Here is a 13439-nt window from a genome sequence, read left to right as displayed (position 1 = left end):
ATTCGGGCTCGAGCTCTCTGTAGCGTACCACGGATGACGTAACAGGTAAGAGACAACTGCATGTAGTTCGGAAGTTTTAATGATCAGAAAGGGGTTAGCAATATTGAATTAAAATCGTCATGATTTAACATGTGAATACACCAACATGATGATACGATCCGTTCCACTAATGAGAAAGGGATGCGGGGACACGCTAATGTTCGTTGTTGGCGTGCAACTTATATTTTTGCCAAACCTGAATCTCTATGGCTTGTTGCAATGTAAAAAAATCGCCATAGAACCCGAACGCCAACCGCCGCATACAAGTTGACGTCAACGCTGAAGAGCTCTATTTACAGCATTTTTCTATGTATGGTTCTATGGGCTACCATAGACTTACAGTGAATTTTACAAAATTCAAAATGGCGGAATTTCCCTTCTGCGTTGACATAACTTCATATAGTGCGTTGAATTCGGCTTGGCCCAAGGATTCTAGTGATAATAATATATTTTACATCGTGCATATGGTTTAAAAGCTACAGGCAAAAATGTAGCTAAAATTTTGACCTGCTGGTGGCGCTACAGAGTTTGAGCTGGGGTTCTGATTTTTTTGTGGTAGGTCATGGGATGGACTACTATGTGTGTACAAAATCCCAACCTAATTCAACAAACGGTTGCTGAGATATGACCTCACTTCCTGTTTCACCACTTTTACAACAATTTTGATTGGCTGTCACGGTAAAACGATAAAAGATATCTAATATTCCTTGAGACCCCATGTGTAGCTCAGTCCAGAGATACTATATACCAAGTTTCGGGCGAATTGGTCAAAAATTGCGGGAAAAATAGCATTTTTATTGAATTTCACAAAATCCAAAATGGCGGGAAAACTATCCTGGCGGAAAATGACGTCATAGGGTGCGTTGGATTCGTCTTGGCCCAAGGATTCAAGTTTATGAAAATTGGCCCAACGGTTCAAAAGTTACAAGCAGAAATGTACCTGCAATTTTGACCTGCTGGTGGCGCTAGAACGTTGGGGCTGGGGTCCTATAAATTGCTGTGGTTAATGCTGTGACTGGCCCAAATGTGTGTGCCAATTTACAGCATTTTCCTACCTACGGTTCTATGGGCTGCCATAGACTTGCTAAGGAGAGGAAAGAGGTGACATAATAATAAGAATACCAGCTAAAACAGTAGGGGCCTTCGCCAGCTTCGCTGCTTGGCCCCTAAAAATACATGGTGCCTAAAGTGGGATACAGCTCTTATGTATGGGAGGGATACAGCTCTTGGAGCTGCATGCATGCTACTGGTGTGTGAGGGCTTTTATCATTGATTAAATCATGAAGTTAAAAATGTATTGCTCTACGAATAGCAAATATGTCACCATCTCTCATTGACCTTCATTGTTTTTCATTGTGTTGCTTTCCATGATTACAACGACCCTAAACATACACCTAATGCTCCTGAAGCCAAGTGATTAGTTGAAAGTCAGGTTATTAGTTGTTATTCCAAACAGATGGATAGGCGACAACACTTTTGGAGACGGCTGTATTGTACATGCAGAAAGAGAGATACTGCCGTCTTCCTACAGCTCACAAGTGCCTGCACATGGAAGATGCACCTGTAGTAGCACTGCCCGACTATGGCAAAGTGTCGCAAGTACGGCAACATTGAAGCTGAGAAAAAGGCCTTCAAAGTTTTGGTATTTGGTTGGATGTTGTAGTTACTGCAAATTTGACATGGGAATATCCCTCAGATGGGACACATTTGGATCATAAGGTGTTGTCACAAGATAAAGGAGGTGTTATGAAGACCATTTTCATTCTTAACTCAATTTTGGCAAAATGTGTAGTTACTGGACTTTGCCTTTGTAGGGCAGAGCAGTCTGGAAACACACATGGATGTGGTACAACAGGTAAAGGTAGAACTGGTGTCCCCGTCTCTGTCTTCCTAGGCCTAGGGAGTTTCACGCAGTGCGTTATCCCAAAAGTGTGTTTCAGGAAGGAGAAGAAGGAGTCGCGCACAGGAGCTGGATGCAGTCCAGAGAAACTGTATTAGAAAACCGAAAATTAGGAAAAGACAAAGTGGGTAACAAGCGTTTCAGTGCTCTAGCTGCCTATTAGCAGTGTTCCCTGTACAACAGGCAAAAAAAAAATGATCACGACCCTGTCCTATGTAAAACAGATTTGCAATTTTTAAAACTGTGTGTAGTCCATAATTCATGCTTGTGTTGTAAAGATGGAATCATGACATTTCTGGATATTATGGCTATTATATCTCTCAACATGTGTTTTAATTATTATTTTGAGTGTACAATCATGCAATGATGTTAGTGATGATGGCTTTATTTTTTTATACTTGGATGTACAAAAGGCGTACATTTTGTCTATTTTTTTATCAGTTGAATTGTATTTGTTTCTTTTTGTTTATATAATGCTGTGTAAATAAAGGTGCCTTGTGATCATATACAGTGTGTTGCATTCCTCACAATTGTACGGTAGTTCACGTTAATGTCAAACCAGATATGTCTCAGAATAGGACACTTGCTTGTTCCTCTTTGTGCCTTATCACACCTGATTGCGTAAATGTCTGTTCTTGTGAACCTGTATGCAGGTCTATTAATGAAATTAGACACAAGAAGGGAGAGAGTTACTTTACAAAGATACACACTGTTGCAAGGAAAGCAGATTTAAAGATAGTATGGTTTATTTGTTGTATTTTACACAGCAGAGATCCATCAAAAACAAGAAAAAACTTTTTTTTAACAGTTATCGTCCAAAAACACACATATATCCTTATCTGGCAAGGTGGAAAGTCTAAGTTTAAGCTGTTATCAGTTTGGTCAGGAGGGGGGGGGGCAAAGTAAACCAAACTGAAGGGGACTGAACGTGGTATTTCCAAGGCCTCTTCCATGTTCGTCGTTGAGGAGATGCAGTAAACGACAGAAACAGACAGAGAGAGAGAGTTCACTCAACGTTTTTAACTACATAAGATATTACTTGAATAAAACAGTCTTTTTACAGATAATGTTGTAAATCCTCTTCATAAGAGGGACATTTAAATTTAAAATCCAAATCCAATCTTGGCAACCGCTGAATTCTTGAACCTCCAACCCTACTGATAACTTTTTGCATGGTTGTCAACTTAAATGTCCTAAAAGTAGCGGTAACACTTTATTTTAGGGATACATCTATTAGCACTAATACATACAATGTTAATGCCTGCATAAGTAACTTGTAAGGCATGTACTAAGCAAACGCTATTGGTAATAAATCCCTTGTGCATGAACAAGACATTTGCAAATAAATGCCTAACAAATGTTTGATTTTGCTTTGTACATGTCTTACAAGTTACTTATAGAGACACATTGTATGTATTAGTGCTAATAGATGTATCCCTAAAATAAAGTGTTACCAAAGTACCTACTGTAGTGGTGGATTTGGACTCTGCATTGTGCATTATGTTGACACCCTCACATGGGAAACAGCAGGTGTCCAGAGAAGACACAGTTGTTATTCTGGTTATCATGCACCCATGAAGAAGAAACCAGCTTGACGTAGACCTCATCTCCCTTCTCCATCACCACAGAGGCTCCATTGGAGGGTTTGGTAAAGCCGTCTTGCTGTCGACTCCATGCTAGAGCAAAGCGCTTATCATTTTTAAACAGCCAGACTCCTGTAGTTGTAGATCCACCTTGACCAAGTACAAACACAACAAAGAAGTAGACTCCTCTGGTTGGAGCTGTGAAGACCCCTGTGACACAAAGACATCGAGATGGAGTAGAACAAATAATATAATTATTTAACGGACTCACAGTACTGTTACAGAACAAGAATTCACTAGCATTGCAAGACACTTTTGCAAAACCTCATTCTTGGGTTACCTGTGTTTGCACTGTAGGCATTGCCAATGTTGGTGAAGTCGTTTCTGAACACCAGAGGAGCATCCACAGCAGTGGGTCCAAAATTTCTGCCACCACCCTCTTTCACCAGTGAGGCAGAGAAAGACACCCTGCTCTGTTCTCTCTCCTTCTTCAGATCTGATACATCTGCCACAGTGAGATTCAGACCCATTGCTTGAGCTGTGGGAAAAAAGGAAGGCATACACGCACACACACACGCACACACACACACACACACACACACACACACACACACACACACACGTGTACAAGTCCAACAAATTGTGCTTTCATGTAATAAAAAAATACATAAAATGATTTGACAGTGATATAAGATGTCATACCCTTGTTTTCGATCTTCAGTTGATCAACCAAGTTCTCACTGGCCCTCAATCTGCTCTCCGTGGCTTCTGCTTTAATCTCACTGGCCCTCAGTCTGCTCTCCACAGCCTCCAGTTGTGTCTTGGTGTGTGTGAGTTCAGAGTTGGTGTGTGTGAGTTCTTCCACAGTCTTCTCACTGGCTCTCAATCTGCCCTCTGTGGCTTCTGCTTTAATCTCACTGGCCCTAAGTCTGCTCTCCATGACCTCTGCTTTAATCTCACTGGCTCTCAGTCTGCCCTCCATGGCCTCTGCCTTCTTCTCCACGGTCTCCAGTTGTGTCTTGGTGCACTTGAGCTCCACTGTCTGCTCTGCGATGAGGCTGCTCATCTCTCTCAGCACAGTCTGGATGTCCTGCTGTGGTGGGGAGCCTTTGCCTGTGCCTGTGGTTTGGAGAGCTTCACTGGATGCTGCAGTCACACACTGCCCAGACCACAGCAACAACAGAACAACTTCAGCCGTCTTCATTCTCAACAATGATCACCTGTGATGAACCAAGAGTTAGAGTTCTCAACGGGCCTGAAAATGTCAACCCGACCCTACCCGGCCCGTCACTGGGCAAAAAGGCTCTGTTTCCGGGGATGTTTGTATGAAGATATTTCTGGATATTTCCAATATACGGAGATATATTGATAGATACGGTACTGATACGCTGGTGCCAATTTTCATATATGGAGCATATCCGAATCTCGGAATGGGACAGTTTCGACATGAGACAAATCCGGATGCCGTTTTCTCACCTGATATGGCACGTGCTTCACGTATTTGATGCAGATACTCTCACGGATGTGTTCCATTCTTGTAGTTGTATATCTCCGGATCTGTGAGGCATGGGACGACCCATACCTCCCACGACCAGGCAATAAATTGATTTCACAGGCATTTATGTACATGCCTTTATCACGCTAGGTGTTTTTAGCTTCTTCCCCAAAGTTGTTACAACAATGAACTCACACGTACTGGACAATGTTCATCTATAAACGACTGTGCACCTTGCAGGGAAGCTCAAATCTCAGAATACTTTGTATAATGACAAAAAAAGCTTTCTATTCTATTACTTAGGTCTATTACAACTTAGTCTTGCCTGGTTACCATCCTAATCACGAGTGAGATTGTCTTTCAGATCGAAACGATTGTGGAAGCTGAGGATTTCCCAACATGTGACGGGCATGTTGCCACATCTGTGATGTTGCCAAAGTTGCCGAAATTACTTATGCTGACGTTAGGTTAAACTGCCCTACAAAAGGTAAACAGCAGTGCCAACAATGAAACTGAGGGGAAAAAATGCCTTCAAAGACTTGGTAGGTTGGATATTGTAGTTACTGCAAATTTGACATAGCAATATTTGTAAAACAGGGCACATTTTGACCATAACTCTTAGTCACAAGATAAAGGAGGTCTTTATGAAAATCATTTTCAGAATGAACACATTTTCAGAATGAACCTACGGTAATTGGTTACTGCACTTTGCCTTTGTAAGGCAGTATACTTCTTTCAACATAATATAATAGACACAAATCTACTGCAAAACAACAATTAGGCCACCTTTAAATGACTGCTAAATCCCAGCTAAAATCATATTATAACAATTATTTTGTTGTTTTGAATGTTCTTTCTTTAATTGCTTATTTTACATTTACATTTAATCATATTTCAAGCTTTGTCGGCCGCAGAAGGGGGGGGGGGTCACGAAGGGAGAACCGGCCACTATCGGTCACTCGCTGGCTGGGCTTGCAGGCATCAATTGAAGTACGCCAGCAAGGCGCACACTTCTCCATCTCAGACAGAGCACAACAAATGTGCACTTGTTTCCCCATCAGGCACAAGGCTAGCATCAGCTCCTTTGAGGTAGTCGAGGTCGTCCTCCTCCAGGACATCCTGCGCCACCAGCACCACTGCTTGAAAAGCAACAAAAAAATAGGGCAGTTTTAAACAATGTGTTAAACATTAAAAAATATGTACAGTTCAAAACCCACACTCATGCTTGTTTACCATGAACATGCCAAAGAACTGGTCACATGAGATAATACAGCAGGATTTTCACAAGATTATCCAGCAGATCAACCAAGCATAGTTCAATTGTGGTTTATCCACAGGAGTACAGTAGCTGTCATAGTAATATCCCTTACAAAAATTAACCATGGTTCTACTATTTAACTTTGATACACTATTTGCCATAAACCATGGTTCCCCCAAACCACGTGTTTTAAAACTATGGTCCCCCCCACGTTTCCTTATGCTTGCATCTCTTAAGCCTGGTTTAGACTCGTCCTTTAGTTGGAGGACACGTACTGTCAGCAGGGTAACGGCAGATCAAGTACCCAAACAGCCACCACGCCCTCCCTTTTAGCGCTGAATAGACCCCTTGCCGCGATCAACGTATAGTTCTCCCAGTTTGAATTGTTCGCGATCTGCCACTGCCCCCCCCACTGACAGTATGTGTCCCCCAACTGATGGAGGAGTCTTTTTAAAAAAAAAGATATTATTGTCTTCATAATGACAGTACAGTGCAGATGATGACAGGAAGCAAGTTGGGAGAGAGAGATGGGGAAGGGCTGGCAAAGGACCCAGGCCAGGAATTGAACCCGGGTCGGTCGCATTGCAAACGAGTGCCCTGCCATATGCTCCATGGTAGGGCCTGACGGAGGAGTCAAAACAGACCTTTAGTGTTGGCTGCCCATTTGCAAATACCTTGTACCAAATGCGGTCATTCTAAAAACTAACAATAGTACTCGGAAGAAAGAAAGGGGATATTGGCTAATTGCCCCCTGAAGTGAAGTAGTGACAAAAGAAAGTGATGGCAGTTGTATGATGGGGTTGGTAGTTGTGGTTTTACCTACCCGCTCACGTCTGCTCATCAAATTTTTCCTTTTTTTCTCACGTCATCAGTCTTCCCCGCAAGGCCCAGTTGTTTGACTTTTAAGATTCTCAAAGAATCTATTTCAGGCTTCTGCGAGACAGAAAGAAACTGAGTTAGTCTTTTTTATACATCATAATCACATAAATGAGTTATTAGTAAACTCTTTGGTCCCCAGCTCTACCCAGAATCCTTACTAGCCTGGATGATGGCATTGGTGACCTCGTCACTATTAGGTAATCTACAGCTGAACAGAAAACATACAATGCTGTACACAAGTTTTCATTACTTTATGACTAAACGTGTAATGGTGATCCAAATATACAGTGCACGGCAATAATGACTACACCCCTGTTGAAAAGTAACATTGTGAATATATATATTTTTAAAAACACATAAGTTGTTCCCAAAATTATTGTAGAGTAACTGTAATACAAAAATGTTTTCATCTTATGGCAGAAAAGTAAGGTCAGTAGTATAACTTGAATGACACATTTGTCCATTTTTTTGTGCAATTATGCTATGTTAAACTGAGAAGGGGCGTGCTGGCCCGAAACGTCTTGAAATTGAAATGGATTTAAAGGGAGGTCATCGTTGTGTGTGTTTCATCCTTGCCTTACATTGAACTTTTACATTATGAGTCCCCACCAGGCCAAAATAGATGTGTGTGAGATTTGAATGAAATCATGTGGAGAGTATGTATCATGATCTGCTTCAGTAGTCACAGTACATGTCGACAAGCATGTTTCTTTTGGTGAAATTCAGCTTCCTCCTGTTGATGGCATCCACACAGCCCCAAACCGTGCAACTCTCACTACCATGCTTGACTTTAAGCATGGGCACTTTTCTTTGTTGAGAAGGATACAGCTGATACTAGGGAGGGGGAGGTGGGGGGCGTGGCCAGGCTTATGATAGGGTCAGGGGGTGTTTGGAGGCTTGTGATGAGTCCAAGGGGGCGTTTGCTCAAAAAAGGTTGAGAACCACTGATCTAAAGCTAATTTGTTTATCATGGTGTCATTAGATCACAGTACATGGTTCCATATCCCATATCCTTAGTCTGTTTGACTCTGATGAGACCATGATAAACAATTTTGCATCAGTAGATGGTGTCAAGCATGTGTGGTGGTAAAAAGTGATTTGTAGAAAGAAAAGTGCCTCATGCTGAAAGTCAAGCATGGTAGTAGGACCGAAATGTTTCGGACCTGTACCGATGCCGTCCGCAGTAGGAAGCTGAATTTCACCACTAGAAACATGCTTGTTAACATGTACTGTGACTACTGAACATCATCAGATCATGATACTCTCCATAGGATTTCATTCAAAATCTCATATACACGTACATCTTGTTTAGCTAGGTCCAGACTCGAAATGTAAAAGTTCAATGTAAGGCAAGGATGAAATGCACAGCGATGACCTCCCTTTTAATCTTTCAAATTCGTGAAGATTCGGGCCAACACGGCCCCTCCATAGACAGTTTAACATAGGGGTGTACTCACCTTTGCACCAGCATAATTTCACAACAATGGACAAATATGTCATTCAAGTTATACTATTGACCTTACTTTTCTGCAGTAAGCTGAAAAGATGTTGTATTACACTTACTCTATGGTCATTTTGGAAATAACTTGTGTGTTTATTGAAATATTGTTCAAAATGTTACTTTTCAACAGGGGTGTACTCATCAACATATATATGGTCATCTGGTTGCATTACATCTTTCTCTATTAATAGCACTTTGATCACAGAAGTATGGGCTGACATGCTCAGAGTAAACCTGTTTACCTGGCCTGTGGTCCAAGTCGTCACTGCAACTCTTCCTCCAACGCACGATGTGTTCGCCTCACTCATGCCTGATGAAAAAAAAAAGATAACACAATCACATATTGTTATGCTAAGAAATTTCAATGTGATTCACTAGCCGAAATGGGATAAATGCAGAGAAAGAATTTCCCCTAGGGGACCAAAATTGGCTCCAATCCAAATTGGCTAAAAAATACTGTTACAAACAGTGGACAATTGTTTCTTGAATTTCCCACAGGATGAATAAAGTGCTTAGTGATACAGTGAATAAAGTACCTTATCTGTAAAAGACAGCCTGAACCTTACTGATGTTTTCTCTAGTTTGACGATGAGAACCTCAGGGTTATTTGAGATGGTTAAAATGGAAATTGCACATGTAAAGTCTAGATCATTTTCTTTCCCTTAAAACATGCAGTCAAATATATTACCGACAGGTCCTGAGGAACTCCGGAGGGTTCTGGGTTCCATTGGAGGGTTGGGGTTGCGGGGTGTTGATAATGCATTGCAACCACCGTCTCCTGGAGTGTCTCATGACATTCATGGAGCTGCGGATGTAGAATAGAGTGAAGTACTTTTTATCATGTTAGGCCTAATTCCAAACAAAATTAAGGTGTTTATCAGCTTACATAAATACACAAATACAAAACCAAAACATGCAGAGGCCTTATACACATCATCAGTCTTACTCTCTCTCTCTCTCTCTCTCTCTCTCTCTCTCTCTCTCTCTCTCTCTCTCTCTCTCTCTCTCTCTCTCTCACACACACACACACACACACACACACAGTCCTAGATGGGCATCATGTCATCCATACGATGTCATCAATTACCCTATAACAAAACAAATTCTTAAATTCACAATTTCTCGTTCTCTTCTTTCTGGCACAGAAGTCTCTAGCTCTATGTGTGCATTGGAGCAAGAGCAACGACAGGGCATACTCCTGTTCTGTCAAATAACATCGGAGGGGGCTTCTTTACCTCTGCCCCGTTCATAACGACACATGCTGTGACCATCTCTCATCTTACAGAAAGGCAATTGAGAGTGTGTGTTTTTCGCTTGGTCAAGGGGGACAAATCATATATTAGAACAATACAGCCACACTTTCAAGACTATACAAGGTGATAACTTAGTTGTGTGCGACATTCAGACACAAGTGTCCATGATGTCATTAACTTTTAGATATCACGGAAAATAAGCTTTATGTCAAACAAATCTGTAACCAAATAGTCTCCTCCTAGCTAGTTAAAATGTAGCAGGTTACCAAATGTTGTCGTAATTTCAAAATCTAGCCCCTGCAGATATCCGACGTCATATATCCAATGTCAGTAAAACGTCTATGCATACATTCATTCGTGACACCGTATCACTTGCCCAAAGGTTTAGTATTTTTAGGTGGTGGCAGGCTAGCTAACGTTAACATCTGCCTACCAGACCGAAAAAGCTAGGCTAGCTAACATGCTAAGATAACCGTCCTTGTTTAGTGGACAGTACAAGGCGCTGGTTAGTTAGCAAGTTAGCTATACGGTCAGTCAGAAAACATTAGGAAAGTTAAACATTACAATATTCAGGCATGCTTTAATTTTGATCTAGAGCTACTTTAAGACAATACACCGTATGTTCCTCTAATCTGTTACTTCAACTTACCTCAGAATGTCTTAAAGTCTGGTCCATCCTCATCATGAAATTACCTCGAACAACCTCGCCAGCCATCTCACTTGGACACCGTCTCGGAGTCCTCATAGTCCCATAGCCTAGAGCTAGAACTAAATACGGTTTTTTGATGGCTTAACAAGTCTGCGACAGATTTCTGGAAAGTCTGTGATAAAGATGCTGCCAACTAACGTACGACAGAAATCCAGATAGGAAGCGGCGGGCTGCCGCGCAGAGCTTCATAATCATAACGGCAGAGGGAGGGCCAACATTCTATTCAATGCGATTGGCAGCACACGTCATTCAAAATACCGGTATCCAGTCAAAATATCTCCGTATTCACCAAACACAATTCCGGAGTCAAAATATGCCAAGATTTTCACGGATTCTTGAAAAGTCGGGAAATGGTCGAAATCTGGTCCGAATATGCCGCGTGTCATAAAACATATCCAGTCAAAATATCTCCGGATTCAAGCCTATTTTGCCCAGTGCGTGGCTTTTAAAGTCCGAGCCCGATGTTACCCGACACATCACTAGAATTATCTAACCGAACCCGGCTCGAGGCCCGAAGTCGGGGGTCGAGTTTCCCCACGTTATCCTATGGAGAATGACGGGTTGTGGTGGGTCTTTAAGTGCACTTATGTGCAGTAAATTGCATAACCCACTTAAAAACCTAGTGAAAAGATATTTCCATCCACAATAGAAACATAATATGAAATGGGGAAACGTTCTTGCTATTTAAGCAGAATCATCCACAGCGCGATTTCAATAGCCTCTTCACGGCAACAACAATCTATCCACCTTTTGTTTTGACTTCTAAATGTAGGCTTAGGCTTACTACATTTCCACCCCGTGTATCTGATTAAATGTAGGCTACGTGAAGTTGCCCCTCCCTCCTTGTTTGTTCATATGCGTGGATGAGATGGAAAGCCTGGCTGTGCCAAACATTGTTTAAAACTTTCATAAAATTTTGGTCGGCACACAAGTTTTTGGACATACTAATTTCTAGTGGCACCTGGGCTACGGTTGGTGCATTGATCAGCCATGTAGCAAATAAGACAGATAGCCTAGGTGAGAGGATGAGATCTTCCTCGGCTGGCGAGCGCTCCGCATGTGTGTGCGCGTGTTTCCTGCCCTCCCAAGACCCGACAGTTGGTTACAAGTCAATTTGAGCACGAAAACAGCAAAGACAAGGTGATATTTCATTCACGCTCAAAATAAAACATTTACTGAGGGGATTTTCAACCAGACCGCAGCGCGAGCAGACAGTCAGTGTGAAAAGCCAAGTCTACCGGCACCTTCGCTGCCGCTCGCTTACCTTCGGTGCACGAGCCATTTAAATAGTGAAGTGGCATATCGCAACAGCACATGCGGATTATCCAAATTATATGCAACAAAGTCGCCAACAAAGCGTGGATTTAACGTTTAAGCATATGCCAACGTTGTGTGAATAGGCCTACGGGGAAAGGATAACCTAATTGGAAAGCCACTGTCCTTTCTAGTATAGCCTATGTAGAAGACCGCTTCGGTTTCGTTTCACCTCATGGGGAAAACATAATTCCCATGCACTGCATTTGCTGAGACTACTAAGCAATAAAGTTAGCGATCAAACTAAAAATATTGGTTGTTGTCATTACAGCATTTAATATGCTATGGCTGGTGTTTAAAATAGTCATTGGATTGCCAACCGGCCCTTATATTAAGAAACAAAAGTAGGCTATGGTTCCATGAGCTGGGACTCAATATCGTTAAAATTGCATCTAAGAACTTTTTTCCTGTTTTTATTAGTTTGCGTAATTGTAGCCAATGTAGTTTTTCTGTGCGTTCCGGGACCTCTTTCCAACTCATCATCGCTGTGATGTGATGTTTGTTTTGCGTTCTGGTAGTGATTTACAAATTAAGCACTGCGTGCAAGGTTGCATGCAGCAGCCTGCCAGACCTTCGTTACGCAGGCCTACATATATTTAGATAGATAGGTCTAGCTTTACTGACCCATCAAGGGGAAATTCGCCATGATTCACGGTAAACAGCAGAACTGATTTTTTTTTTTCACTGGGCGGAAAAGATTGAGCCCGCGGACCGAACCGACCCGAGCCATATGCTTATATTTTCGACCCGAACCCGGCCCGAACCCAAAGGGCCCGTCGGGTTTGTCGGGCTGACCCGACCCGTTGAGAACTCTACCAAGAGTGTTAAAATTAGCAATTTCAACATGCAGGGAAGTTTGGCTAATTTCAACATGCAGGGAAGATTGCACAATTGGCAATTTCAACATGCAGTACTTTCCAGTATCCACGGACACCCTAACATAGCTCAAACAGAGATTTAGTATGGCCAGCTAACCCAAGAAGGCAGAATTTACACTTTAAAGCCTGGACATACTCCAAATATCACCCCAAAGTTTTGGTTAGGTGCTCTGTGTGTGTGTGTGTGTGTGTGTGTGTGTGTGTGTGTGTGTGTGTGTGTGTGTGTGTGTGTGTGTGTGTGTGTGTGTGTGTGTGTGTGTGTGTGCGTGCGTGCACGTGCGTGTGTCCCTTACCTCAGCAGCAGTTGCAGGTGGTGGTGTTGAGGTCCTCTCCCGAAGGAAAAAGCTTCTCATGTACCGTAACACATGCTGATGCTTTTAAGGAGATGGACAACTGCTACCACCCACATAATCACTGCCCACCAATCAGAGCCTTACCCCACTACCAATGGCCACCAATAGATACAGACATCAAGTGTGCTCCACGCCCCCTAATGAGAAGGCATGCAAACCTGATGCCTGAAAGCTGGATGTCATTTCCCTGATATTCTTGTTCAGGTATTGTAACAGGCCTAAAACATTAATTCTTCTCTGTCAGAGGTGACCTACTTATAAGTTAGCAGCCTATACA

General features: G+C 42.2%; 1 protein-coding gene and 1 long non-coding RNA gene across 4 annotated transcripts; both read right to left on the bottom strand.

Annotated features, from left to right (window-relative positions):
• Positions 1 to 3398: 3398 nt before the first annotated feature.
• On the bottom strand, positions 3399 to 13154 carry LOC134441016 (multimerin-2-like). 2 transcript variants are annotated; one of them, XM_063191205.1, is made up of 4 exons: positions 13103 to 13154; positions 4225 to 4742; positions 3863 to 4060; positions 3399 to 3732 (listed from the first exon to the last, which is right to left on the bottom strand). In XM_063191205.1, exons 2-4 carry the CDS (start codon positions 4724 to 4726, stop codon positions 3452 to 3454), a joined length of 981 nt encoding a protein of 326 aa, XP_063047275.1. In that variant the 5' UTR covers positions 4727 to 4742; positions 13103 to 13154; the 3' UTR covers positions 3399 to 3451. The 2 variants fall into 2 exon arrangements, with proteins under 2 accessions (XP_063047275.1, XP_063047276.1); XM_063191206.1 differs by having other exon boundaries at positions 3399 to 3672.
• LOC134441692 (uncharacterized) lies at positions 5870 to 11043 on the bottom strand. Of its 2 annotated transcripts, none has more exons than XR_010033189.1 (5): positions 10558 to 11043; positions 9344 to 9460; positions 8898 to 8965; positions 7099 to 7208; positions 5870 to 6156 (listed from the first exon to the last, which is right to left on the bottom strand). It is a non-coding gene; the product is annotated as an uncharacterized LOC134441692 (long non-coding RNA). The 2 variants fall into 2 exon arrangements; XR_010033188.1 differs by having other exon boundaries at positions 5872 to 6153.
• Positions 13155 to 13439: the final 285 nt, after the last annotated feature.

The sequence above is a fragment of the Engraulis encrasicolus genome, chromosome 24 (assembly GCF_034702125.1).
Source record: "Engraulis encrasicolus isolate BLACKSEA-1 chromosome 24, IST_EnEncr_1.0, whole genome shotgun sequence".
In the NCBI taxonomy this organism is placed as follows: Eukaryota; Metazoa; Chordata; class Actinopteri; order Clupeiformes; family Engraulidae; genus Engraulis; species Engraulis encrasicolus.
The sequence above is the reverse complement of the archived record's forward strand: the minus strand, read 5'-3'. Positions and strand labels throughout refer to the sequence as shown.